Genomic DNA, 27,075 nt, shown 5'->3' on the forward strand with positions numbered 1-27,075 from the left:
TCCTAACCCTATCTCACAGCAGGAAATGAGTAAATAATTCTAGTGGGTGCACTGGTGATTTGGGCAGCACTTGACCCAACACATCAATTGGTGCATTGGCCAGGAAATTTCAAATTGGCCAACTAAAACCACTACATGAAATTGGTGTTTCTACCCAGTTCGAACTGAGACTACCACAATAATTTAATTATTTTCACATCACTGCTCACAAGAACAACTCAATTCTGATGGCATTGGCTCAGGCGTACTACAGCCTAAAACAAAGACAAGATCACTGCAGACAAATTTTACTCAAGTAGTTGAATTCAAATAAAACAATAAACAAAGCAAGCCCAAATTGGAAAGAGGAATAATTAGAAGCAAGCAATCCATGGAGATCCTTGATGCACCAACTTCATGTCAGCTGGTGACATGGGCTATGTCACCCCCTCTGTTGTGGATAAGCTTTCCCCCGGGTGAAGGACCCCAGAGCAGGGCTGGTCTGCACATCAGAGAATGGGCGGTCACTGAGCCTCTCACCAGAGGCTTTCCAACACACACCCAAAGCTTCTCTCTGCCCACCCGTTGGTGAGAGGCTCTGTGCCAGCCTGGCAGCTGACAGCCTTGTGGCTCTTGTCTCCTCCCCAAAGGTGCTAAGCTTGGCTTTGTGAATGTCCCCAGTTCCTGTGTTTTATCTTATCTTCATCAGGGAACAGTTCAGGGCCCCACTCCAAAGGCCTATTCAGGATATGGTGGTATTCTGTTCAGCTGTTGTATTTCAGTTCTAAACATCCTTCAAGAAAATGCTGAAGTCAAAAATTGTAATATTTCAGTCTCTGACACATGGTTTGAAAGAAATCTTCCAGATGACATGAGGTTTCAAAAAATGTATTTATTTACAATCCTACTCTATAATCCTCTATAATCCTTGTCTACAATCCTATTCTACAATCCTACTCTGCAATCCTACTCTGCAATCCTACTCTTCAATTCTACTCTTCAATCCTACTCTTCAATTCTACTCTTCAATCCTACTCTTCAATTCTACTCTTCAATTCTATTCTTCAATCCTACTTTTCAATCCTACTCTTCAATCCTACTCTTCAATTCTACTCTTCAATCCTACTCTTCAATCCTACTCTGCAATCCTACTCTACAATCTTAAACTGGTGGTGGAGCACATGGTCCAGATGTAATTATGGCAGTTGTTTCTCCATCATCCTCTTCTTCATGGAAACGATCAGTGGCACCAGGCAGGAAGTAGGCTCGACTGATGCTACAAATGGATGCTGCCCACCGGAAAATAAAAACAACAAGATAAAAACATCAGCAACAAAAAACAATGAATCAAGATATCCAAGCTCAGTGCCTCACAGGCTCAATCAGGATTGCTCTGGTTCACAGAAAGATGCAGAAAGAGAACCAACAGGGCCATCTGCACCTCAACCTTCATGTGCAAGTCTTGCCATCACAGACAAACCTGGCCCAGAATCCCACTCATCTCTTTATTCTGGTGTCTTCATCTTGCTGGGGACTTTGTCCTGCCAGGGCTCTGGAAATGGTGTTTTCTGTCCTTGGAGTTTCTTCCTATCAGGAAACTCCAAAGGCTCACATAGGTGCCTCTCTTTGAAAGACAGGCATCACGCTAATTTCCACAGGGAGACACAGCAGTGTCTACCTTTCCATGCCCTGCCCCTCCTGTGCTGGATGGCACCTTCCTTCCTTCCTTGCCAGCAGGGACAGCCGAGTGGCACTGGGTCCTGCAGTTCCCTCTCTGCCACACAAGCTGGCAGTAACCCTGGGGCAGGTCCTGTCTGCTTGACCATGCCAGGCAGCAGATGGGGCTGGGACAAGTCCCTCTCAGCTGTCCCTGTTTGCGTGGCAGAAATCTCTGAGAGTGGGGTGGGGGCACAAACCAGGGCCCCTCAGAGGCTCACAGTGAGCCTGCCACAGCCCCTCCTTCCCACAGCCAAACCTCTGAGTGCTCAGCCAGGACTGGCTTCCTTGGGTTCTTCCATCACCATTTCACACCTCTGGATCCAGCATTGCTCTACTTCAATTCTTGTGGCATTAGATAAAACTGACCACACCACCAAATTAAAAAGCAGGGTGACAGAAACCGTCAGAGAACAGAGCACCTCTCCTCTGAGGACAAACTGAGAGACCTGGAGTTATTCAGCCTGGGGAAGAATAGGCCTCAGGGAGACTTTATTGACACTTTCCCAAACTTCAGTGGGGCTTCTGAGGGAGTGTGGGACACCTTTTTTAATATGCCCAGTTACAGTAGGATGTGGGCTAATATTTTTAACCAAAAAGGGGATTGAGTCAGAGTAGGTCTAAGGAAGAACTTGTTTACTGGGAGCATAGTGCAACACTGGCACAAGTTGCCTTGAGAGCTGATAGTTGCCCATGCCTGGAACCATCCCAGATCAGGTGGGACAGGGCTCTGAGTAACTTGATCTCCTTCAAGATGTCCCTGCTCATTGCAGGCCACTTGGACCAGATGACCTTTACACCTCCCTACCAGCCCAGCCCAGTCTAGGATTCCTCACCATTTTCATTTGAAAAGCACAAGATTGGAGGTGAGGAGGAGGGGCCTGATCTGATGCCTTGGCCTCCAGTGGAGGAGGAGCCCATCCCACGGACACTCTTTCACCTGCAGCCCCTTTGCATTTTACCTGCAGGAGCTCCTTGGCAGACCAGCGCCGAGCCTCATCTGTCTGCAGGCAGCAGCTCAGGAAGTCCCGCAGCAAAGGCGAGAAGAGGTTGGGCTGCCGCAGCTTTGGTCTCCCTCCTGTGGCTGTCGGGAGTTGAGGCTGGAGAAAAAGGAAACACGAGGCTCAGCCTGCTCCTTTCACATCTGTCACTGCTCTCCCAGATGCCATTGTTTAACCTGCACTCTGCACTGGCAGTTTCTGCCCTGGCAGAGAGGCTGAGATGACTTTGCTGTACCAACAAAACACCCAAACCCCAAAGCAGCCACAGCTTTTCCAACATGCAGGGGATCTCACCTTGGCAGCTGATCTCATTACTGACCTAGTTAGTGGGAACTACATCAGCAAAAGCACATTTGGTTCCCTGAGGATTCACATGAGCTTAACAGGCATTTTGGTAGAGGGACTTGGCTATATGAACTAACTCTACAATTTCCAAGGGTAATTACAGGAAGGGCATCTCTGCAGTGCTTGTTGGTCCCTTAAGCAGAGCTGCCATAAAAAAAAACTCATCAAGCTTGTTGTCCACTTCTTGATTAAAAAAAGGAGAAAGCTAGCAGAATTGTTTGTTTTGCTTTGGTGGTTTTCCTTTTTCCTTTTTCCTTTTCTTTTTCTCGTTTTCTTTATCTTTTTCTTTTTCTTTTTTCCTTTATTCTTTTTCCTCTATTTTTCTATAAAATTTAATCTAGGAAGATTCAACCTCCAATTTAAGGATATTTAAAACATATCTAAACATTTCACTGAAAAATTCACTTCCTTCAGTAACACAGCTCCAACAGTGTTCAAAAAGCAAATGAGAAATGTCAGGCATGGCTGGAGGCCAAAATGGCACGTTGCTGAAATGGTTACCTGCCACTTCCCTTCTGAGGCCACCAAAAGTACAGCAGATACTGATGAGCTGCAGGGATATTTTTAGAAAGGGACCTTGGTTGAAGTGGTGCCAGAAGATGGCAATGGGATTTTGTCCAGTGGCACACAGAACAGGGGACAGGTGAGAAAGACAGTGGGATCAGTAAGTATTTGCACCTCACCCAGACAGGAGTTTGGTTCCAGTGAGGAACTTCTCCTTCCACCATTTCAATGCCCACGATTCCAAGAGACCAAATATCCACTTTGGGGCCATATGGCTGCCCCATCACAACTTCAGGTGCCATCCACCCAGAAGCGCCGGCCACTGAGTTCTGTCTACTCTGCTCAGGGGTGAGCTGAGCAAAGAGGCCAAAATCAGCTGTGGAGAAAACAACACACCATGAAAGCCAGCTCTAATTAGGAAACCAAGCCAAAGAATTCCCCACTCTCACTCTAAGAATGAGCTGTTGATGAATCTCCTGGAGAACTGGCCATGCTCAGTTTCCTGGGGGCTTTAGACAAGGTAGTAGGGAATTGGCCACTTCCAAGAAAACCCAGGATTTTAAACGCTGCTCAGAGCAGTGGCCTTTATTCCCCTGAAGGTTTACATTGTATCTCCCTCCCTCTGGAAGAGACACACACAGACCAATGCCACCCTTGACTGCTTGTGCTTCCCTATCATACCTCTGTGCATGTTGTAGCTGTGCCTTCGCTAAAAGCAGGGGCCCCTGCACTCCGACTAGCAGCATTTTTGGGGAGCTGGCAGTCACTCAAAGCAGCCCCACACCCCACATCCCTAGAACACTGCCCCTGACCAAGAATATACTGACCCAGCTTGACAGAGCCATCAGTTCTGAGAAGGATGTTGCAGCTCTTCACATTTTGATGGATCACGTCATTTACATGAAGAAAATCCAGTCCTTGCAGGCACTGGGAAGAAAAACAGAAACGGGAGGGCAAACATTAGTGATGTGAGGTCATCATACAAGAAAGGAAACAGCTCTAAATTATTCCCTTTCCAGGGGAATGGGGAGTAATGGCAGAACACAGTGCCAGTGAGAGGAAGAGCTTGCTGCTCCAACACCAGCAGAGCAGAACCTTTCTAAGGAAAGGCATGTCAGCTTTTGGAAGAGCAACAGCAACTGCTGTTGTAGACTGTGCCCTGCAAACCAGCCAGAATGACTGCTGCTGCAGTGGATGTGCTCAGAAGTCAACAGCATTTTGGGTGCACTACTATCCTCTTCAGCTGAGGACTGTGAGAAATGAGTCTCTCTTTTTTTCTTTGCTGTTTGTTTCAAATCCTGCCACCAGCACCTTTGTTTTTACAGACAAGGAATGCAGTGCAGACAGGCTCGAGGTAAACATTTAGAGAGGCAGGGTGAATAACAACAAATACAAATACGAGAGACATAGAGAGAATACAAGAGCAGGAGAGAAGAGTACAGGAATAGAGGACAGTGATTTCTGGGGCACTGGCACACAGTTCACTTGAGATGCTTTTACTTCCCCAGAGCATACCAGCAACACAGAAACAAAGATTGGCACATGAAATCTCTGCAGTTCTGAGCCCCAGTTTCCCAAACAATCCTGACCAAGCCCTTGGAAGCACAGGTGGGATCCCTGACCTTCCGACTGACAGCTGCCATCTCATCCTCAGACAGGTACATCTTGCTGATGGCATCTCTCAGAGTGCCTCCATCCATGTATTCCATCACCAGCCAGAATTGCTTATCCACAAGGTAGCTGAAAGAAGGAAACAAGGCTGTGGATATGAACGTGCATGGCTGTGTTGCTGTTTGGAAAAGACAAGCTTCACTGTTGTTCCCGGGTCTCTTTGTGATGAGGACACAATGAAAGGAATAGACATTCCCTCTAGGCTGTGCAGTGTTTCCAATCTGTGCAGACTCAAGGAGAATGACACATCTGCGATAAATAGATGTGTTAGGTGGCCATCAAGCAAAAAGTCTTCTTTAGTAAGAGATTAAAAAACCTGTCACGCTGTGTGTTTCTGGAAAAAAAGCACCGTGTCCCTGGCATGCACATCAATGGAAAAGAGTGGACACAATCCAAGTGAAATCCTTGTTAGTTTACCTGCATGCAAGAAGGTACTTGAAGTAAATCAAGCCCCACAACAACATGAAGCCAGTGAATTTATTGTCTATTGACTTAGTAAGTTACGGTTGATCCAGGTTTTGAACAATTTTCACACTACACGTGCCAGGGAAGACTCATGCAGACAAGATGCACTCTCTTCCCATCCATTGAGGATGAGCAGAACAATACTAATTTATTAATAATTAACAGCTCTATCTTCTGCCAGGGACAAATGTGGGTTTTTATCCTGCATGTTTGCAGTATGTAAACAAACAGTCATGGGACAAAAGCACAACAACTCACCTGTCTAAATAGTTGACCAGGTTGGGATTCCTATTCTTCTTCATGACCATGAGTTCATTGACCTTTATTTCTTTACTTGTCAGTCCTTGAAGATTTATTTTCTTTATGGCCACCTAAAATGACATTGAAAATCAGTAACTTGAGAAGTTGGTGGCACAAAACCACAGAGCACATGGAGTGAGTGTTTTTGCAATGACACTGCTGAGCTGATTCAAAGTGCTTTGTGATTAGATATTGGAGTAATTAGGAACTGACATTCCAACAGCCCATTTCTCTGCTCCCTTGGGGGCCAGTTACAGGACACATGGCCATTGATGTTTTGCCTTGTCCATTTGGTAACAGATGTCTGACCACACAGTAACAAAGCTCTGCCCACACTCTCTGCTGCTCTGTCTGGGATTCAGAAGTCATCTGTGCCTTGGTACTCTCTGGATACATCCTGGGCTCTAAGCTGGGCTCGAGGTTTTCAGGGACACCTCACACATGTCTCCCTACACGCAGTTCCCAAGTGCAGCACTGCAGGGGGCTAAGGAGCTACCAGTAACATTCAGATGCATTTGCTGGCAGCCAGAAATGAGAATACAGCTCTGAAGCTGTAGCCCCAAAGAGCAGGGAGATGCTCTAAGGCACCACCTTTGTTTTAGCAATTGAGAGCGAGTGAGCGCGTCCTTCTCTGAAAGGAACCGCTGCCCTCCTCGCCTTCCTTCTGGCAGCTGAGAAGGACAAAGACTGTCCCAAGGCAATTTCCAGGCTGGCACCAATCTGTGCTTCTTGTGCCTTTGCTGCACAGCTCTACCCAAAGCTCCAGCCACAGCTCACGCCAGGGTCGAAAGCCCTCAAGGGCTGCAGAGTCTGCAGGGGCTGTTGACATTCACCTCTCTTCCTCTGGTCTTGTCGAATGCCCTGCAAACCTCTCCAAAAGTCCTAGAAACAAAACAAAGCAAAGAAAGGAGAAGCCATTTAGAATTTGGAGTGAAAGCCAAGGAGGACATCAGTCCTGTCAGTGCCTAAAACCTGCAGGATGTGGGATGAGAATACCAGAAGACAACTGATACGTTTTCCTCTCAGGTGTGGAGGCACTGAGCCAGCTCCTGGAGTGTTGGGATTTACTGTCTCGACTCAAAAAGAGAGCTTATTATCTCATCTCGAGTTTCAATTTCTAAACTGAGCAGTTCTTATCCTGATCATGGAGTATTTCGTTCAGCAAACTCTTGGAAAGAACTGTTCCTGGGAACAGTTATCTCACAGCTTTCATAGGGGGTAGGTTGCTATTTCAGGCAAGCAAGATCCTTCTGCTTTCATTAGTGTGGCTGTAGGATTTGGAGGTATTCAAAAATGCTAAGGAAATTAGCACAGAGCTGTCCCACACTTGAGAGACAAGGAGATCTTCCAGGTCCTGTTCCTTGTTGCTGGCAAGACCTTGCCAGCATGGAGATGTCTTTGGCATTGCCTTCTGACCACGTTCACAAAGTCTGACCAGTAATGAGAGATGGGACAATCTAACCTCAGTGTCTGAATATGTTTGCAGCTTGCTTGACTTCACACTTGATAGACATTCTACCAGCAAATCACCTGGCCCATGTTTATGTAAAAGTAACTGTGGTTGGACTCACCCGCTGCCAATATTTTCCAGTTCAGTGTATTTTGTCACAGGATTTTCCATGGTCACTATTTTCCCTGAGGGAAACAAAATGCAAGATGCTCACTTGAAAGCAGAGATCCCAACTTCCAGAAGATCAAAAAGGCAGCCCCACTGTCTGGGTCTCTGAACCCTTTGTGCTTGGCTGGGTAACAAAAACAACAACCAGACAGACAGCTCTGCAGCACAGATGGCCAGCACAGAGAGCGATTTTTCCACAGCAGTTCCTATGAGGATTCCTAAATGTCCCTGTGACACCAGGCTCAGGAGGAATATTTGGTACAGCTATGCTGACACATGCACACAACACACTGTCCCTCAAACACACAGGACGTACTCAGTAGCTGCAGGTACTTCTCCTCAGTCTCCTGTCGCTGAGCAGCAGCTGTGTCAGTGCTGGAGATGAACAGTCTGCCCAGGCTCCACTTCTCAGGCTGGGGAACAAAGGCTCCTTTAGACAACGCTGCTGCTGCAGCAGGTTCAGTAACAGAGCCTGTGTAGATCTGAGACAAGTAATGAGTTTATCTCAGAACGGTGGCTGGCAGAGATTACTTCGAGATCCCTTTTCAAATGCAAGCCCTCAGGAAGATGTTTTCAGCCACATGCATGGCTCTTAAAATGGATTATTTGCATGTCCACTTCTCCAACTGGATGGGTCAAAACCAAAGGCTGGTTTTACTCAAGTTCAAGGCCAGATTCATGTTCCATTTTCATGTTTTCTGAAGGATAACTGCCAGAATGATCATTCCACTTCCTCCCTATGGATTCCTTTCCCCTCTAATGGCTGCAGACACACTTGTTCAAATGTTCTACCTCCTTCCACTCAGATCTCTTTTCCTCCACCATCTTTGGGACGTGCCCAACCTGCAGCATCTCCGGCTGGGACAGCTCCTGTGCCTCACACCGACCACGAGGCTTTTTGTTTCCAGTCCTTTGCTGGAAGTCTTTGCAGGCTGGCAGGTGAGATGTCAACACTTCCACCTCAAGTTAAACAGAACAAAGCAGTCAGAGACTACAGCTTGTCCCTGTCAGCCAAGAGTCATCAACTGTGAGGAAAGGGAGAGAACAGGGCTACAGACAGCTTGTTTCAATCCTCCATCTGGGTCACCATGTCCCACTGTAAAAATACCTCAAGAACAAGGAACACAGTAACCCTACAGCAGGATTGCACCCAGAGGCATCACCCCACCCCCTGCTACTCTACAGTGGAAAGGCAAGAAGGGCAGAAACCACCAGTTTGGTGACTGCACTGGCTATTGCTGTTTCACTCACTTGATTTTGTACAGCCTCAAGCATGGGATTATGTTTCTCTCTGATCGTTTTTGTTTCTTCCTCCAGCCTCTTCACTCTTGCCTTCATCCTAGCCTCAGTTTCCTGCAGCTCTGTGTGCAGCTGATCCTTGAGGTTCCGTATAAAACAAGAGAAATATTTCTTGAACGGAGGGTCTGCCACTCTTGCACTCACCGGGTTTTGTTGATTGTCTCTCTGCTGATGGAGATTCATCTCCTCCTGGATGCTTCTCTTGTCCTCCTTGTTCCTCCTCTTCACTGCCATGGTGGCAATCTGAGCTTCGGGCAGCTCTCCTTGTGGCTCTATCTTGATGTTCTGTACACAAAAATGCAGAGCAAATCACAGGGAGCTGCCACCAAGCTCAGCTTTTTCCTCTTTCAGCCTCAAAATCAAATTCATTCCGCCACTTCTTTCTGTTTTCATACCCACCTCTGCTTCCATTGTAACCCTCCCATCCCTGATCTGTGCAGATTACAAGGCTCTGTGCTTCCAGTGCCTGTGGCACTCCTGGCCTCCTCAGTCCCAAGAGCTCTGTTTTATGTCCCTGTTCCTGCCCTTCACTCTGTCACCTGCTTGAGCCAGACTTACCTGGACATTCTCCTCTAGCTCTTCCACCTGCTGCCTGAGCTGCTCTTCCTGCTCTCGGGCTGGGCACAGCTCTCCCTGAGTCTGCCATGGCACCTCTGATAAAGCAATCTGCTCATGCTCTTGCTCCAGAAGGGCCTGCACAGAAAGCAAGAGGAGATGGGTTTCAACTTCCCATACAACATTTGTGGGCCAAGTCTCTGAGACTGATGGGCTCACACGTTCCCAAAGCACTGTGCTGCTGCTCCCCTGGCTCATTCTCTGCCCATGGGGAGGCACAGATTCCAAAGTGACTCTGGCAGTACAGTCAGGGTCCTTCTGGGAGTGAAGCTCCAACAGCCTCTCAGGCAGCTGACAGGGAAGGTGTGGCATTTCTCAAGGCTCTGCTGAGGGCCTCCCTCCACTTCTGCTCTGTCCCCTTTGTCTTTCCATGGTGACTGACACCCAGCCCTGTCCCACAGCTCCATCCTGGCTCTGCAGGTGGCTTCCAGTGTGGGCTCACTCCTTGTGACAGGCACTTCTGGAGTTCATGTTCTCTTCAGGCCTGCACCACCATTCCTGCCTTTCTGACATCTACTCTCTTGTTAGAAATCCTGCTCAATCAGGAGAGAAGGATGCATGCACAGATCCTCTGATGGAGGTCAGAGAGCTTCCACAGCCACCTCAGTATATGGAGGAGGATCAAGGTGTTTATTCTTCCTCTCTTGTCAACTGAGAATTCAGACCAGTAGTAAAGGAGACCCTCATAAGGCCCCATCAACAAATGAACTTAGACACCCTTAGAGATGTCAGTGAAGAAAATCATGTGTCATGTAATGCATGTATGACAAGAGTTGCCAAACACCCCCAAAACCATGGAATTTTTCTATGTCACTAGGACAGGGAGAATTTAAAGAATAAACTGGGATTGCAGGGCAGAAGAGGCTGGAGAAGGATAACATCACTGAGGAGAAAAAAACAACCATTTCTGGAGGGGAAACATCTCTGCCTGCTCGGGATCAGTTAACATGTCTCTGCTCTTCTCCCCCTGAAGGGATGCCTGTAGGGGAGATTTGCAACTCCAACTGCCTCTGACCAGAGCCAGGAAGAATCAATTATGGAAATATTACATAGGTAGATTGATAGCTAGACAGATAGATAGATCTCATTTATGTAATTTCTCTTACTATAATTTCTGTTATGACACACATCAACACCAATGCAACCAATGCCCCCATCAGCAGCAATCCTGAATTGCTCGCCTGTTGCATCAATAAACCAAACTCCTGGGGAATCTGGAGCATGTACGTCATTATGGAATGAGATCAAACCCAAAGAACTGCTCTGGGAACTGCACTCTTTCTGCATCTGTGTTAGGGCAAGTTCTTCTCTTTGTCACAACCACACTGATGGTGCCAAAGTGGCTGTAATCAGAAATTAAGCCCAGCCCCTCCCAGCTCATTTGATCTCTGAGAACCAGCCAGAATTCAAGGTTTTGATTTCCTGCTAAATTCCCAAATCTAGTCCTGATTGTATTATTGGACAATTGCTGATCCCCAACGCTGCCAAAAGATAAGGGTGGTGGTAACATGAAAGTGATGTGCAAGATCAAACTGGCTGGCCTGGCATGAGAAAATCTCCTTGTGCTCCAACGTCCCTGCCCCAAACTACATCTTCTTGTGCAGGAAATCTTGAGCAAAAGCACCTTTGCTTGCTAGAGGAAGAAAATAAACAGGTCTTCACCTTCTAGCAGACCAACAACTCAACAAACCCAATGATCAAATTGTCACCTACTCCAGCATCTAAAGCATCTGGATGCACTGAGGGGATCCTTGGCACAGAAACGGCCCTTGTGGGGAGCACTGTCACCTAGGCAGTCATGGAAGTGTGCCTAGAAGGTCTCTCACGAGCCTCCCTTTCCCCAGGCTATAGCTCCCTCAGCACCTCCTCATTGGGCTCGTGCTCCCACCCCTCCCCAGCTCCTGTGCCCTTCTGCGCACACGCTCCAGCCCCTCAACCTCTTTCTGCTTCACAGCTGCCCACATGTGGACACAGCACTCCAGCTGCCGCTGCAGCCCTGCCCAGCACAGGCCACACCTCACTGCCCTGCTCCTGCTGCCCCACGATTGCTGACACAGGCCAGCATGGCCTTGGCCTTCGTGGCCACCTGGGCACACGCTGCCGCATCTTCAGCTGCTCTTGACAGGCACTCGTGGCTCTTTTTGTCCACCTTCCACATTTGACTTCAGATGCAGCATCCGGAATTCCAAGATACCTCTCGTCTTCTTAGCAACACAGGACAGCAGTCCAAGTCTTTCAACTCTTCCCCCTCTGCAGGCACCAATGGCATTTTCATATGCAGTTATCAAGAATAGAATAGACCACACAATAGAAAGTATCAACAGACGCATGTAGCCTCTGGCTTTTGCCTCAGCAATGGGTCCACAACTATGCAGTTTTTGTCTTTTGCCACACGGGACATGTGCAGGCCCATAAGGATCCATGGACAACACAATCATCTCTTTGCAGCTTCTCTAAAATAAGCCAACTCTCACTGCACTCTGCTACTGACCACTCTGCCTGAAGAGGCAAAAGAGCAACCTGGCAATAAAGGCACCAAATCTCTGACTGCCACCTGCCACTCCACAATGTGTCTCTGAAATACTGCCACATAAGCGCACCCAAGAAGCTCGTGGCGACAAAGCGCCCCAAAGAGCCTATGAGGTCAGATCAAGCATTTCTGTGCCTCTTGCTCCTCGGCCACCCTGTGGAGTGGCACAGGTCTCTCCAGACCGCCGTGTCCCCTACGTATCCAACGTGGCTGAGCTCAGTGCCTTGGACATGCTCCCTCCTCTGGGGCTGGGGAGCCTTCATGCTTCACGCCGGCCCCTAGCAGAATCCCAGCAAGCTGGGGCCTAAAGACGACACAGCAAAGCCCATTCTCCAGCTCTCACGGCTTTGCAGGGCAATTCCTAACTCCCCACAGGACTGCAGCACTCAGCAACCTGAGCCACCAACAGCAGGTCCTGGCTGGACAGAAGCTTGCAGCTCTGTCTTGCACTAAAGACAGCAGCAGCCACAACTGGCACTTACCGGCTCGCAATATTCAGCTTCCGCTGTGACCACACTTGCAGGTTTGTGGCCGTTCTGCTCCTCGTTGGCCTCGTCTCCAGGAGCAGAGGGAGCCAGAGGAGAGTCTGCTCTTGGCTCAGGGTTCTGTGGAGAGAGAGAAGCATGAGGGACAGGCCATTACCTATCATTATATACTTAATTCTGTGCAGCTCTACAACCTGATCTACAAAGGCAAAATCATCAACTGTCATCGCAGTGCAATTCTAAGTCACTCTGACTAAATTCAAATGGGCTGGTTCAACAGAACTACATATGGCTCTGAATTCAATATTCCACCCTGGTTACTATCAGCAAGCAACAGTCTCTCTGAAAACTGAGCTTTCAGTTCTTTAAAGCTGTGACATGGAAAATTAGGAAATAGCCAGTAATGCCTTTGCTATTGCTGCTTCAGACATGGAAATGGATTTTTTTACAGCCCACCCAGCTGGCCCTCCACCCTCTACTGCCACAGGCCAAGCTCACTGCTTTCTCCTCGTTTCTTACACAACAGCAACATCAAATGTTCCTTTCTCACTCACCTCCCATTGGGCACCTCTGAATACACGTCTCAGGTGACCTGTAGTGGGCAAGGAAAATGAAGCAGATTCCTTGAGACAACTGCCTGGGCTGATCAATCCCACAAAACAAGGCAACCCTAATACAGAGCATTTTCTGTTTCACTACAGGGGACCAGGACACACAGCTCTTGTGCACTGCCAGCAAGAGAACAGGACAATATTCTTGGCTGTGACTGCGCTTTGGCCTGTTTTGCCAGCAAATTCATACAAATTGGATCACTATAATGAAAATAGTTCTTTAACACTCAATGCTCCTTTTCTGCCCGACACATAAGGCAGTCTTTTTTATCCTCTCCTTCAGGCAATGTTTTTTTAAATTGGTTCCATGCACTAATTCTCATTAACTTGTTGGAAAGACTTGCCCAGAAAAGCTTCCCCAAGATCCCTCTGAGCTGTGGAAGTTCCAGTGGCAGTGAAACAGCACAGCAGCAGCTCCAGGGTTCAGGAGCAGACACTCATTGCTTTGCAGTTTGCAGTTCATTGTAAAGGGAATCACTATTTTAACACTTAAGAAAGGCTCAAGTTAGGCAGGCAAATCCTTTCACGACAAAATTTAGAATAAAGAAGCTTTCTCTGAATTCTTGGAAGAGCTGCAGAAATTTTAGAAGGCTTTCTGAGAAGGCCTCCCAGTTTGCATTTTCAAAGTTGTCCCGCTTGATCCAGCAAAGTGAGGAAATGTCAGACTCTGCTGCCACAGACTCTCCCGTGGAGGGAATTCAACCCCTGTAGGTTCCCGTGCAAATGCTGCCCACAGACCCCTGGCTACAGAAACCCTGTTTTTAGCGGAATGTGTTGACAGGAGCTTTCCCAAAGCAGTGGCATCCCAATGCTCTTTCTGTTTCAAAATCAACTCAATTACTAAGAAAGAGCAGGAAGATATACAAAAGCCAGGTTAGGTTACACTCAAGGGAAATCTCTACTTACGTGCCAGGTGTGTCAGGTAATAGCCGGAATAACCAATGCCATAAACAGTGCAAACTGCAGCAGCGAGTTGCTCCATGACTGTAGCACTGCTGTGCAAGTTTGCAGACTGTGCTGCAGTGCAAGAAAAAACAAGGCTCCTGTCACTGTGCAGCTGCCCACTGACAGACGCCTCAAGCAGGAGGATGCTCCTGCACTGAGCAAGCCCAAGAGCTGCTCTGACACTGAGGCCTTCCGTGCCCCAAGGCAACCTTCTGATGTCACCACTACAACGTGGCAACCATGCCCTGACATCACAAAGCAAACGTTCTGCATTGGGCTCTGAATTTATGCAAAGCAGCCCAACCTTCCTTACATCAAACACAAAATAGCCTGGGAAGTTCTCCTCTGTCACAAAGTAGCACAAACTCCCCTGGTGGGCCAAACCCTGTTGTTCAAGGGATCCAAGAGTAACTCCAAGAGTGTCCCAAGCACCTACAGCTTGTACCCCAACTCAGCACTCAGATGGGACCAAAGCAAAGGAAACCAGACCAATAAAATTTCCATAAGCATTGGACAGAACTAGGAGAGAAGGCACTGTTGGCATAAGAGCTGAAATAAATCCTAGCAAAGTTCTCCACAGATTTGCACATATATTGGACATGCATTCCAGCTACCTTCTTAACAGGACCACTATCTTATTCTCAAGGCAAAGACAGCCACTTGCATACAATAATCACTGAAATGGCTAATACAGGATTAAGCACTGAGAACACACTGAGAGAACACAAATTGCCTGCCAAAACCCTCCTGCTCCTTTCCAAATCAGTTGACTATTCAAGCCCAACCCTCAGGCACATCCCCATATTCCCTCTCTCCCAGCAGCTCAGAGCTGCATTGCACAGTGCTTGCTGTGCTGCAGAGAGCACAAAGCAGGCTGGCCTGGTGCCCCTGAATATTTCTGCAAAGCACTCTGCATTTCACACCTTTGCTGTGGCTCCGTGCACAAGTCCAGGATTGCAGGCGCTTCCTCGCAGGGCTGTGTGAGGCACTGTCTCCTGCAGCTGTGACCTGACAAGCTGTCCCTGCCTCCCGCTGGCCTCGGTTCCCCTGGCACAAGTGCCGTGCCTGAAGGACGCTGCCCTGTGCTGGAGCCTGCGGAGCAGCCCGGCTCCCTGCCCCTGTGCCCAGAGTGCTGCACACACTGCTGACCTTGCCCAGGAGTTACAGGGCAGCCGGCCCAAGAGGGGCAATGCTCAGCCAGGGCACCAGCCCTGGGCTGCTCTTTGCCTTTCTCTCCTGCTGGCCACGCTCCAGGGGGCCAATGCCACCAGTCTGTGCTGTGCCCAGCACGGCTGCGCTTCCCCTGGGGCCCAGCCAGCTGCCAGCTTGGCTCTGAGAGCAGAGGATTCGCCCGGTGCCAGGAGGAGGCACCCAGGGCCGGGCTGCTGCCTCTTGCAGCTCCAAGGGCCTCCTTCCAGCCTGCCTCTGCCCAGGCTCAGGCTGCTCCGGGCTCTGCCAGGGCTCTGCTGGGGCTCCACCCTGGGCAAGGCTGGGCTCACTCTCCCCTCACAGTCACTGACAGCTCTGCACCACATCCTGGAGACCTTTCAGAGCAGCCTCACTGATCTTTCTGCTTTCTCAGTTGAGCCAAACTCTCCTCCAGCCAAAGAGATTGCACTTAGGGATGCAAATCCAAGTGGCAGGAATCCAAATGCTCTTGAGTCACAGCTGAAGGCTGTCACCGTTGAGATTTAAAAGATACGACACTCCGTAGTTCACACAGCAACAGCCAATATTACCGAGTGCAGTTCCTTTTTAGAAGATGTTAAAACCCCTCCGTGGCTGGTCTCCTAATTGGCTGAATTTGGTTACCACCCAGCTCATTGGCCAGTAGCTCCCTGTGTCCATGCTTGCCAGGGATTGCTGGCGTTGTTTGAATTTAAATGTCCCAGCTTTCAAATGCCTTCCTCCTGGGGATGTTGACCTCTTTTCCCTAATGGCATAGACTGGTGGAATTCTAATTAGGGTATCTATGACTGTGAAGCCTCCAGGCCAGATTTTAGCCATCATAGAAGGTCTGCATCTGCATGGGATGGCTTGGCTGCCCCCTCTTCCTTTGGTTTTGCCTGCAAATGCCATTGCCTTTTCTGCCTCAAATAGAAGCACCGTGGCTGGGCAAAAACAAGCCAGTGGGCCATATTCCAAAGGCAGTGTGATCTGGAGAGGATAAACGAAGAAGAGCCTTCCCTACTCAGAAACCATGCCAAAGAAGCCATAAGTGTGACTTAGCATCATTAAAAAACAACTGGCAATCCAGAAGGAAATGTTGTCTTTTCTGAAAGACTCAGAAGGAGGGGAATCTTCCAAATGAGTTGCACTTTGAGAAACTTTATTTATTTATTAACCTATTCTATAATCCTACTCTGTCGGAGAAGGGAGACACGGACACCAATTCGGTCATCTGCAAAGTCTCGTTTATTGATAATTAGAGTGGCGATTAAATACAGTGCTTAATTAGCTTATGCATATTGCAAAAGCTAAGCTCATCATTGGTTGCCTTGCCATATGCGTCACTATGCTGATCGGCTAAGTTTGTAGCTACACTTTTGCAATTTCATGGCTAGCAGAGTTCTTCTAGTTCTTCTTTTACAGTCTGTCTTTGTTCATCTTATCACAATTCTACGTGCCTTCCCTCTTACTGTGCCCTTGAGGCTGAGGCCTGCTTTGTCAGCCTGACTAAATTGATCTGACTATGGCCTCTCTCTTCTAGCCATTCCTGCACCAGGCTCTCTACACTTCCCCCGTTTTCTTTTTGAGCGAGAAGATTAGTATGCCAAGCCTTGCTAACAGTTTTTTGGATGAAATTCTGCAAGCAAGTTATCAAGCAAGGAAGCAACAAAGCTAAGCATAAGAATACGCCTAAGATCATGATAGCATACTTAATGATGGTCCGAATCCATCCTCCAAGGCCTAGGCTCTTTAGCCATTCATCAATGTCCCAACCATCTTGCTCCTTTAGGTCATGTAGTCTGTTTTGTATGTCTCGTATCTTTTTGTGAATGGATTTAGAGTGGTCAGACAAATTCATGCAGCACATTCCCTCAAATTCCTCACAACCGTGTCCCTGCGCTAGAAGTAGGAAATCGATGGCTGCTCTGTTTTGCAGTACTGCATGGTTAACACTTGAGACATCCCTGGCCATCATGTCTAACACCTGAGAGGTGGTGTTAAATTCATCTTTTGCCCAGCACCCTAACTGTTCGGCTAGGGCCATAGCTTTCCTGGCTGCTGCGTGAGGGAGGAGTACAGCAGTTGCTACCTGTCTAAAGTCACTCCAAAAATGTGGTTGCCCTATGCCGGTGCAGTCAAGATCGTGTAAACTGCGTTTTGTTCTATTTGCATTGCTTGTAAGTTGCATGAGAGTAGTTACATTGGGGTGAAACATGGTTAGTTTCCCTAGATAGCAGGGTCCCCCTTGTGGCCTCACTGGAATACCATTCCAGGCACGATCCCCACAAATTAAAAATATTCCTGGGGGTAGTGCTCTTGCCTTTGTGATGTACCTACCGTTACATTTGGGGTAGAGTTGAGTATGAATTGTTGGTAGATTACTAAGAGCTGAATCAAGGGTTGCAAAGTTTTTGTCTTTTAAGGGTAGGAAACTAAACCATCCTCCTGTGTTTCTTCCCATTGATGCGTTAGTGCTTCCGAAGAGGTCAATCTCTTCTGGAGGGGAGGCTAAGGTTTTGCCTAAAGCTAGGACAAATTCACATTGCCAGCATCCATCGTGTTGTGAGGGATTACTACTAGGGAAAGTACAACCCTGCAACAAATCGTCATCCCCTTTTGTAGGTAGGTTGCTATCATTAAGATACCCTGCAAACTCTCTTGGTTTCCAAACTGGCAATCCTACAAGACAAGTTTTGAAGGGATTTTGCGCTCCCCCCAAGCTCAAGCAGATTGATTCTTGCTTTGTTATGTTAGCAAATGTTACCCATACATTTTCTCTAGGTGTGTGCTCCATTGGAAAAGCATTTGTGCAAGCAAAGTTAGTAAGCATAAGCAGTGTGATGAATATCATTTTCGTTGCTTACGTAACTTCTTCCTTCTATACTTTGGATTTTCTGCTGCTATGTGCCACTGCTTTACTTCTTCTATGCACTGATCTAATACTTCTTCTGGGTCAGTACCTGGCTTAACTGGCCCTACCTGAGGAAAAGGCAGATGTGGCACTTTATGCATACACCTGGCAGCAACAATGCGAGATCTGGCGTTAATGCGCTGCCTCCAGAGCCACTTAATAGTTGCCCATCGGGCCCAAGCTAACATAAGTTGTTCTGGTGCCTCATATACGCTCTGGAGCTGTGCATATGGTACCCCTGCTTCTCCCTCTAGGGCTGCACCCCAGCTTGAACGCCTTATATCTTCACCCTGACACTTGGCACACCATAAATTATCTACTGTTTGCTGCCTTACCCACGAGCAATCCCCACAGCGCCCACACTTTAAAGCCACCCAAGCCTCACACCACGACCCCCCACATGCGCAACATGGACTGTCATTGAGGGGCTGTTCTTCCCTGTAGGCGTGGATCTCAAGCCAATCGGCCCAGTCCAATGGCGGTCGCTGCAGTGCTTCGCGGGCTACGCGGCTATACTGTCCCAGCTCTTGCAAATAGGGCTGCAAGGTCACTGCTAGTTTCTGATGGATCCGTTCCCGGTCGCTTGGTGTCAATCGCGTCCACAGGAATCTTTCCACCCAATGGGTCATTTAGGATGGGCTTCACCCACCTAGCAGGGACCCAAACTGTTCCTGTGGGAGTAGAAACACAAACATAACCTCTGCCCCAGTATATTACCTCAGCGGGGCCATTCCATATCCCTGTCTTTGGATCCCGGTACTTTACCCATGCTTTTGCGCTTTCTGCCTCGTTACCTTCCCTTTTCCCTCTATGCCTAATTGCAGGCGGCTCTGACTCTTCCCCAAACACACACAAAAAATTCATGACATAAAGAACCTTAGCTAACCTTTCTTGTGGATCATCTATGGATTTGTGCTTGAGTAGGTACTGTTTGAGTGTCCCATTGGCTCTTTCTACTATGGCTTGTCCTGTGGGTGAGTGTGGTACTCCTGTGATGTGTTTAATTCCCCAGAGTCTCATGAACTGGCTTACTCTCTTGCCGACATAGGCTGGTCCATTGTCGGTCTTTATTTCCCTAGGCATTCCCATGACTGCAAAGCAACTTGTTAGGTGCCTTATTACATGGATTGCCTTTTCTCCTGTTTGTGCGGTAGCCCAAATGTACTTGCTGTAGGTGTCTATTGTGACGTGTACGTATTTGAGCCTACCAAATTCTGCTACATGTGTAACGTCCATTTGCCAAATTTCATTACTTTCTAGACCCCGAGGATTTACCCCACACCCAAGGCCCACCCCGCTATTATGATGACTGCAGGTGGGACAAGCTCTCACTATTGCCTTAGCTTCTTGTATGCCTATTTTGAACTCGCGCACCAATCCCTTAGCATTCTGGTGAAATCGTGTGTGTGACTCTCTTGCCTCAATCCCCCTATCATCTGCTACATTCATAACCAATCTATCTGCCCTGGCATTGCCCTCACCCAAGCCTACATCCCACTTGTGGCTTCTGATGTGTATGATACAATAGGGCTTGAACCTTGCTCCTACTGCTCGCTTTAGCTGCAGCAAGAGTTCATAGAGTCTTTTGTTCTGCACCTCTTTCACAGAGGCGTCCTCAATTCTCTGTGCTACTCCTGTAACATAAAACGAATCAGTGACCACATTCAAAGGCCCTTGCAGTTCACTTAATGCCCACACAACAGCAAGCAGTTCTAATGTTTGTAAACTGTCCTCTGAAGCAGCGTCTATTATCTGCTTTTTCCATCGAGGGCCTTCTTTCCAGGTGATGGCTGCCCTCCTCGATTTCTTTCCGGCATCTGTGAATGCTGTGATGGCACCCGCTATCGGCTGTTCCGATCGTGTTGGCTTTAATACCCAGTCCCAATTTCCTAACCACTGGAGATGACGTGGTGTCAGCGGTCCTGTGTTGACTGTTGCTCCAGCTTCCAGCAAAGCCGTTTGTAAATCCTCAGAGTTGAGGAGGTACCAATCTAAGTCCTCCTTTTTCATGGGTAGATGGATTGCAGTCGGGCCTGTTCCGGTGATTTCCAGAATTCTTACCCGACCCTTACGAATCAAGGTAGCTACTTGTTCGATTTTTGTACTGATTGTCCTTTTTGCTTGTAAAGGTGGGGTTATCCACTCTAGTACCTGTATCTCCCCCGTTTTCTTTTGTGTCTGTGTAAGTGCTCCAAGTAGATGATCAGGAGTATTCCAAATGGTGAAGTCTATAGGTAATGATACATTCCGGCGGGAGACAAATCCTTCATTGACGCAACGAATGATGCCATTGAGAGCGTCTTTTTGTTGTGGTGTCATGGTTACAGGTGTGGTTGGATCGGTCCCCTTGAGCAGTGGCCTGAGGGATTCTAGCAGAGAGTTGGGTATTCCAACAATCGGTTTGAGCCACTGTAGATCTCCTAGTAAGCGTTGTGCTTCGTTTAGATTGGTGATTTTTGTTGCAATTTGAAGTTTTTGCGGCTGTACGATTTGATTTGTAATAGTCCATCCCAGGTACTTCCATGGTGTAGATTGCTGTATCTTTTCTGGAGCTATCATGAGAGATGCTTTTGCTAAGGTGTTTCGAATTTCCTGCATTTGAATATCTGTAAATGCTATTTTCTGGGCGAATAGGATGTCATCCATGTAGTGGTAAATAATTGTGTCGGGCCATTTTAGTCTTAGGGGTTGCAAAGCCGCATCAACATATAATTGGCACAAAGTAGGTGAGTTTTTCATGCCTTGTGGAAGAACAGTCCATTCATATCTTTTGTCAGGTTCCCCCCTGTTAATTGCCGGTAGGGTAAATGCAAATCTTTTTGTATCCTGGGGGTGTAAGGCTATAGTAAAAAAGCAGTCCTTTAAATCAATAATTAAAAGAGGCCAATGTTGTGGAAGCATGGCTGGATTGGGAAGTTCCGGTTGTAATGCTCCCATTGCTTCTATTTGATCATTTACTGCTCTTAAATCATGCAGAAGACGATATTTCCCTGATTTCTTTTTAATCACAAAAATTGGCGTGTTCCATGGGCTTGTGGAAAGTTTTAAATGTCCTTGTTGAAATTGTTCTTTCACGAGTTGATGTGCTTGTATTAGACTTTCCCTTTTTAGAGGCCATTGCTTAACCATTACCAGTTCATTGGTAGTCCAGGTGATTGGAATTGGGAAAGTCCAAGCAATGGCAATTACCCCAAAGGGTGCTCGTTGGATAGAACGACCCCAAGCTGAGCTAAAATGTCCCTTCCAATTAGACAATGTACCATGGGCGGTAATGCAACTACTGATAACACAGTTACTAAGTCCTGCCCATCTATAGTAACCCTTATTGGGGGCGTTTTCTTTGCGAGGGTGAACCCTCCGACGCCCGTCACGGTATCCGTGGTTTGTAATGATGGCCAATCACAGGGCCATTTTTCTGGAGAAACAATGCTGGTATCTGCTCCAGTGTCTAAAAGTCCCATCATTTTTATTGTACGTCCTGCATAGGTGAACCTCACCTCCTTTTTGGGTCTAGTATTGAGATCCATTGTAAGCAGAGCAACACCAGAGGACCCAAAACTTTGGTCCTTGCGCGGGGTTTGTGTTTGTGGTTGAATACCTTGGCTCAACTGTGGAAGTGGAATAAATTGAGCAATACGTTGATTTGCCTCAATTGTTAGAGGAGGAAAAGGAGTATAAACTATTATTTGTATTTCCCCAGTGTAGTCTGCATCAATGACACCTGGTAGTACAAACAGTCCTAAAATGGAGCTTGATGAACGTCCCACTATTAGTCCTCCAAAAGCTTGTCCTTTAATAGTTACCGGGCTTTGTACTCCAGTTGGGACTTTAGCGGGGTGTGTTGTTAATAATGATGTTTTTATTGCGGCTGCCAAGTCGAGTCCCAGGCTCCCTGTTGTGGCTGGTTGCAGACAGGAGATGGCGCTGATGTTACGGCGGCTACTTGTGACCGGGGTTAATATGGCGGCGGCCGCTGGGGGCTGATCGGCGGCGCCCGTCGGGCCGCGCCGCATCCACCCGCATCTGTAGCAGCGCGCCGAGGGAGGCTGGTGGTCGTTTGATGTGGCTGGGGCCGCCGTAGAAGCACGGAGCGGAGCAAGAGCGGCTAACACCTGTGACTGTGTGGACTCGGCTTGTTTCTGCAGCTCTAAGCTTAATTCTTTTAGTGCATTAACTAAGAAAACCTGCGCCCCTCTCATATACTCTGGGACTCCTGCCTTTTCAATAGCAGCAGCAGCCTTATCTACAAAGTTTCCAAAGGATTTATTTCTTCCCTGTTTTATCTCCATATACATGGGTATGCCTGAGCTATCTTTGACTTGATTGATGGCATTCTTTATTAGACGCATGGCTTCTCTAACCCTGTCGGCCCCCGGGAGTAACTGAGTTTCTGATCTGCGAAATGCGCCCACTCCCATTAACTCATCTGCTGTAATTCCGGCTAAGGGATCACCCTGACCCCTTTGTACCGCAACTGCCTCGGCAACAAGAGCTTGCCAGTGAGTATTAAATAGCATTTGCTGATGTGGTGTGAAAATTAATTTTGCTATGCTTTTTAGATCATTTGGCAGTAACAAATATGTGTCAAATAGATAGTCTAGCATTTGCTTGGCTGGCTCGCTCCGAAACCCGAACTGACTCACTGTCTGTCGTAACTGTGCTAGCAACTTCCAATCGAGTGGTTCATACTCTCCCACTTGTACAGCTTGTCCTTGTTGGTTTACTCCCTGTGTGTACGTGACAGGAAAGGTCCAGACTTTGACTGCACTTACAGCGGCGTCATCCCCAGTCTCCAGGCCGTGTCTAGCTAGCATATTCCATGCCTCCCTCCTCTGCCTTGCCACTTCTCCCCGCAGGTCGCTTTCCGCCCTAGGGACAGGATTTGGCTCACTGGCAGGTTTAGGGATGCTAGGTTCAGGCCGACAAGGGGATTCTACGCCGCAAGGTTGGGATATTTCGCCCTCTGCAATTGCCTCCGCTGCTTTGGCAGCGTTATTCCCCAGTTCTTCTGAGGGGGGTGCAGAGGGCCAAGTGCAACTAGCCCCATCGGCCATTCCTGCCGTGTCTCTAAGAATAGGTATTTCAACCCTTCTTGTGCTTGGTGCGAGGGGCTCATTATCACCATACTGAGCATTTCTTTTATATGCCTCTACTGCCTGCTGTGCCGCCCTTTTCTCTGCCTGTTGCTTTAAGAGCGCGTTATGAACTACTTGCCAGATTTTTCCTAACTTTTTTGCCGTCTTATCATCTCCTAATACTGCCTCCCACAGTACATCCCCTAACTTACGCCACTCATTTAACTCATGCACACTATGAGGGTTAGTGAATAAGCCTTTAGCAGAACCCCAGGCTAACAACCCCGGTATGTCCTTCCTGGGATTAAGCTCTTTTAGCCCTAACTTATCTATATGTGCTATAAATAAATCATATGCTGCTTGCCTGTCCATTTTTTACCGTCGGCGCCGTTGCAACTCTCCGGCTTCGGCAGCACGTATGGCCCAGGACCACCTCTGTAGCTCCTGAGGGTGTCTTTCCTACGTCGTTTGACACCGACCCGGTTGCAGCAGGCCCCAAACTCAACTTCACCGACCGTGGCGCGTTCTCCCCCGTTTTCTTTTTCAGCGACGGAGGGACAGCGTCGGGGTCACCATTTGTCGGAGAAGGGAGACACGGACACCAATTCGGTCATCTGCAAAGTCTCGTTTATTGATAATTAGAGTGGCGATTAAATACAGTGCTTAATTAGCTTATGCATATTGCAAAAGCTAAGCTCATCATTGGTTGCCTTGCCATATGCGTCACTATGCTGATCGGCTAAGTTTGTAGCTACACTTTTGCAATTTCATGGCTAGCAGAGTTCTTCTAGTTCTTCTTTTACAGTCTGTCTTTGTTCATCTTATCACAATTCTACGTGCCTTCCCTCTTACTGTGCCCTTGAGGCTGAGGCCTGCTTTGTCAGCCTGACTAAATTGATCTGACTATGGCCTCTCTCTTCTAGCCATTCCTGCACCAGGCTCTCTACACTACTCTATAATCCTAATCTACAATTCTACTCAACAGTCCTATTCAATGCTGGTTGCAAGGTATTGTTTCAATGTGATTTTTAAATTCTTGTCTCCTTCTTCTTCTTCATTGAAATGATGGGTGGTTTTGTCGGAGAAGGGAGACGCGGACACCAGGTGGTCGTCAGCAAAGTCTCGTTTATTGATATGCAGAGTGGTGATTAAATACAATGCTTAATTAGCTCATGCATAGTGCAAAATCTAAGCTCATCATTGGTTTACTTGCCATTTGCGTCACTGTGCTGCTTAGCTAATCTTGTGGCTACACTTTTGCAATCTTGTGGCTAGCTGAGCTCTTTTAGTTCCTCTTCTGCAGCCTGTCTTTCCCAATCCTACGTGCCTTCCCCTATTCAAGGACACTGTGCCCTTGAGGCTGAGGCCTACTTTGTTAGCCTTACCAAGTTGATCTGACTATGGCCTCTCTCTTCTAGCCATTCCTGCACCAGGCTCTCTACACTTCCCCCGTTTTCTTTTTGAGCGAGAAGAGTGGCATTCCAAGCTTTACTAACAGTCTTCTGGATAAAATTTTGCAAGCAAGTTACCAAGCAGGGAAGCAATAAAGCTAAGCATAAGAATATACCTAAAATCATGATAGCATACTTAATGATGGTCCGAATCCATCCCCCAAGGCCTAGACTCTTTAGCCATTCATCAATGCCCCAACCATCTTCTTCTTTTAGGTTGTGTAAGTTTTGCTGCATGTCTCGTATCTTTTTGTGGATGGATTCAGAGTGGTCAGATAAATTCATGCAGCACATTCCCTCGAATTCCTCGCAACCATGCCCTTGAGCTAGGAGTAGGAAGTCAATGGCTGCTCTGTTTTGCAACACTGCGTGGTTCACGCTTGAGACATCCTTGGCCATCATATCTAATACCTGAGAGGTGGTATTGAGTTCATCTTTTGCCCAGCATCCTAATTTCTTGGCCAGGGTCATAGCTTTGAGGGCTCCTGCCCCAGGGAGGAGTGTGGCAACTGCTACCTGTGTGAAATCATTCCAAAAGTTTGGTTGCCCTATGTCGGTGCAGTCAAGGTCATGTAAGCTACGTTTTGATCTATTTGAATTATTTGCAAGTTGCATGAGGGTAGTTACATTGGGGTGAAACATGGTTAGTTTCCCTAGATAGCAGGGTCCCCCTTGTGGCCTCACTGGGATGCCATTCCAGGCACGATCCCCACAAATCAAAAATATTCCTGGGGGCAGTGCTTTTGCCCTTGTGATGTACCTACCATTACAGTTGGAGTAGAGTTGAGTATAAATTGTTGGTAAATTACTAAGGTCAGAATCAAGGGTCGCGGCCGAATCAAGGGTCGCCCAATACTTGCGGTGTGTTTTGAAGTTCCCGTCGTTTAGGGGTATAAAGCTAAACCATCCTCCCGCGTTTTTACCTATTGAGGCGCTGGTACTCCCGAAGAGGTCAATCTCTTCTGGAGGAGAGGCTAGGGTTCTGTTCAAAGCTAGGACAATTTTACATTGCCAGCATCCATCGTGTTGTGAGGGATAGCTACCGGGGTTGGCACAGCCTTGTAGTAAGTCGCCATCCCCCTTTTTGGGTAGGCTAGCATCGCTCACATACCCTGCGAATTCTCCTGGCTTCCAGACTGGTAATCCTACAAGGCAGGTTCTGAAGGGGTTCTGCACTCCTCCTAAGCTTAAGCAGATTGATTCTTGTTTTGTTATGTTAGCAAATGTCACCCATACATTTTCCCGAGGCGCATGCTGCATTGGAAAAGAGCTTGTGCAAGCAAAGTTAGTAAGCGTAAGCAGTGTGATGAGTATCATTTTGATTGCTTGGGTGGCCTATTTCTTTTGCGCTTTGGGTTAGCTGCGGCTATGTGCCACTGCTTTACCTTTTCTATGCACTGGTCTAATACCTCTTCTGGGTCGGTACCTGGCTTAACTGGTCCTACCCGAGGGAAAGGCAGATGCGGCACCTCATGCATACACCGGGCAGCGACAATGCGAGATTTTGCACTGATGCGCTGCCTCCAGAGCCACCTAGTAGTCGTCCATCGGGCCCAAGCTAACAGAAGCTGTTCTGGTGCTTCATATACGCTCCGGAGCTGTGCATATGGTACCCCTGCTTCTCCCTCTAGGGCCTGACCCCAGCTTGAACGCCTTATGTCTTCACCTTGACACTTTGCGCACCATAGACTATATACTACTTGTTGTCTTACCCACGAGCAGTCCCCACAGCGCCCACACTTTAAAGCCACCCAAGCCTCACACCACGCCCCCCCACACGCGCAACATGGACGGCTATTGAGGGGCTGTTCTTCCTGGTAGGCGTGGCTCTCGATCCAATCGGTCCAGTTCAACGGTGGCCGCTGCAGTGCCTCGCGGGCAACGCGGCTATACGGTGCTAGTCTCTGTAAATAGGGCTGTAAGGTCACCGCCAACTTTTGCTGGATCCGTTCCTGGTCGTTTGGAGTCAGTCGCCTTCTCAGGAATCTTTCCACCCACTCGGTCATCTAGAATGGGCTTCACCCACCTAGCAGGGACCCAAACTGTTCCTGTGGGGGTAGAAACACAAACATAACCTCTGCCCCAATAGATCACCTCAGCGGGGCCATTCCACATTCCTGTCTTTGGATCCCGGTACTTTACCCACTCTTTTGTGCCTTCCTCTTTGTTACCTTCTCCTTTACCTCTGTGCCTGATTGCAGGCGGCTCTGACTCTTCCCCAAACACACACAAATAATTCATAACATAAAGAACCTTGGCTAGTCTTTCTTGTGGATCATCTACGGATTTGTGCTTGAGTAAGTACTGTTTGAGTGTTCCATTGGCTCTTTCTACTATGGCCTGTCCCGTGGGTGAGTGTGGTACTCCTGTAATATGTTTAATTC

General features: G+C 47.9%; 1 protein-coding gene across 1 annotated transcript; it reads right to left on the reverse strand.

Moving 5' to 3' along the window:
* Nucleotides 1–925: 925 nt before the first annotated feature.
* Nucleotides 926–25,767, reverse strand: LOC148219605 (serine/threonine-protein kinase PAK 3-like). Its single transcript, XM_088156379.1, has 13 exons — nucleotides 25,699–25,767; nucleotides 9,457–9,591; nucleotides 8,851–9,183; nucleotides 8,392–8,559; nucleotides 7,916–8,081; nucleotides 7,553–7,616; nucleotides 6,815–6,863; nucleotides 5,940–6,052; nucleotides 5,168–5,285; nucleotides 4,373–4,472; nucleotides 3,725–3,921; nucleotides 2,658–2,795; nucleotides 926–1,268 (listed from the first exon to the last, which is right to left on the reverse strand). The coding sequence occupies exons 1-13, from the start codon at nucleotides 25,765–25,767 to the stop codon at nucleotides 1,176–1,178; spliced, it is 1,743 nt and encodes a 580-aa protein (XP_088012505.1). The 3' UTR covers nucleotides 926–1,175.
* Between the last annotated feature and the right edge of the window lie 1,308 nt (nucleotides 25,768–27,075).

This window comes from Sturnus vulgaris, chromosome Z, assembly GCF_052056855.1.
Source record: "Sturnus vulgaris isolate bStuVul1 chromosome Z, bStuVul1.hap1, whole genome shotgun sequence".
In the NCBI taxonomy this organism is placed as follows: domain Eukaryota; kingdom Metazoa; phylum Chordata; class Aves; order Passeriformes; family Sturnidae; genus Sturnus; species Sturnus vulgaris.

What these genes read in the sequence shown, in the direction of transcription:
- LOC148219605 (XM_088156379.1), bottom strand. Translation starts at nt 25,767, where the DNA reads ATGGCGACTTACTACAAGGCTGTGCCAACCCCGGTAGCTATCCCTCAC. An exon ending in TGATGGCTCTGTCAAGCTGG is followed by an intron (nt 3,922 to 4,372) that starts GTCAGTATATTC and finishes TTTTCTCCACAG; the next exon opens with CTGATTTTGGCCTCTTTGCT. An exon ending in CTGCCAAGGAGCTCCTGCAG is followed by an intron (nt 1,269 to 2,657) that starts GTAAAATGCAAA and finishes TCCGGTGGGCAG; the next exon opens with CATCCATTTGTAGCATCAGT.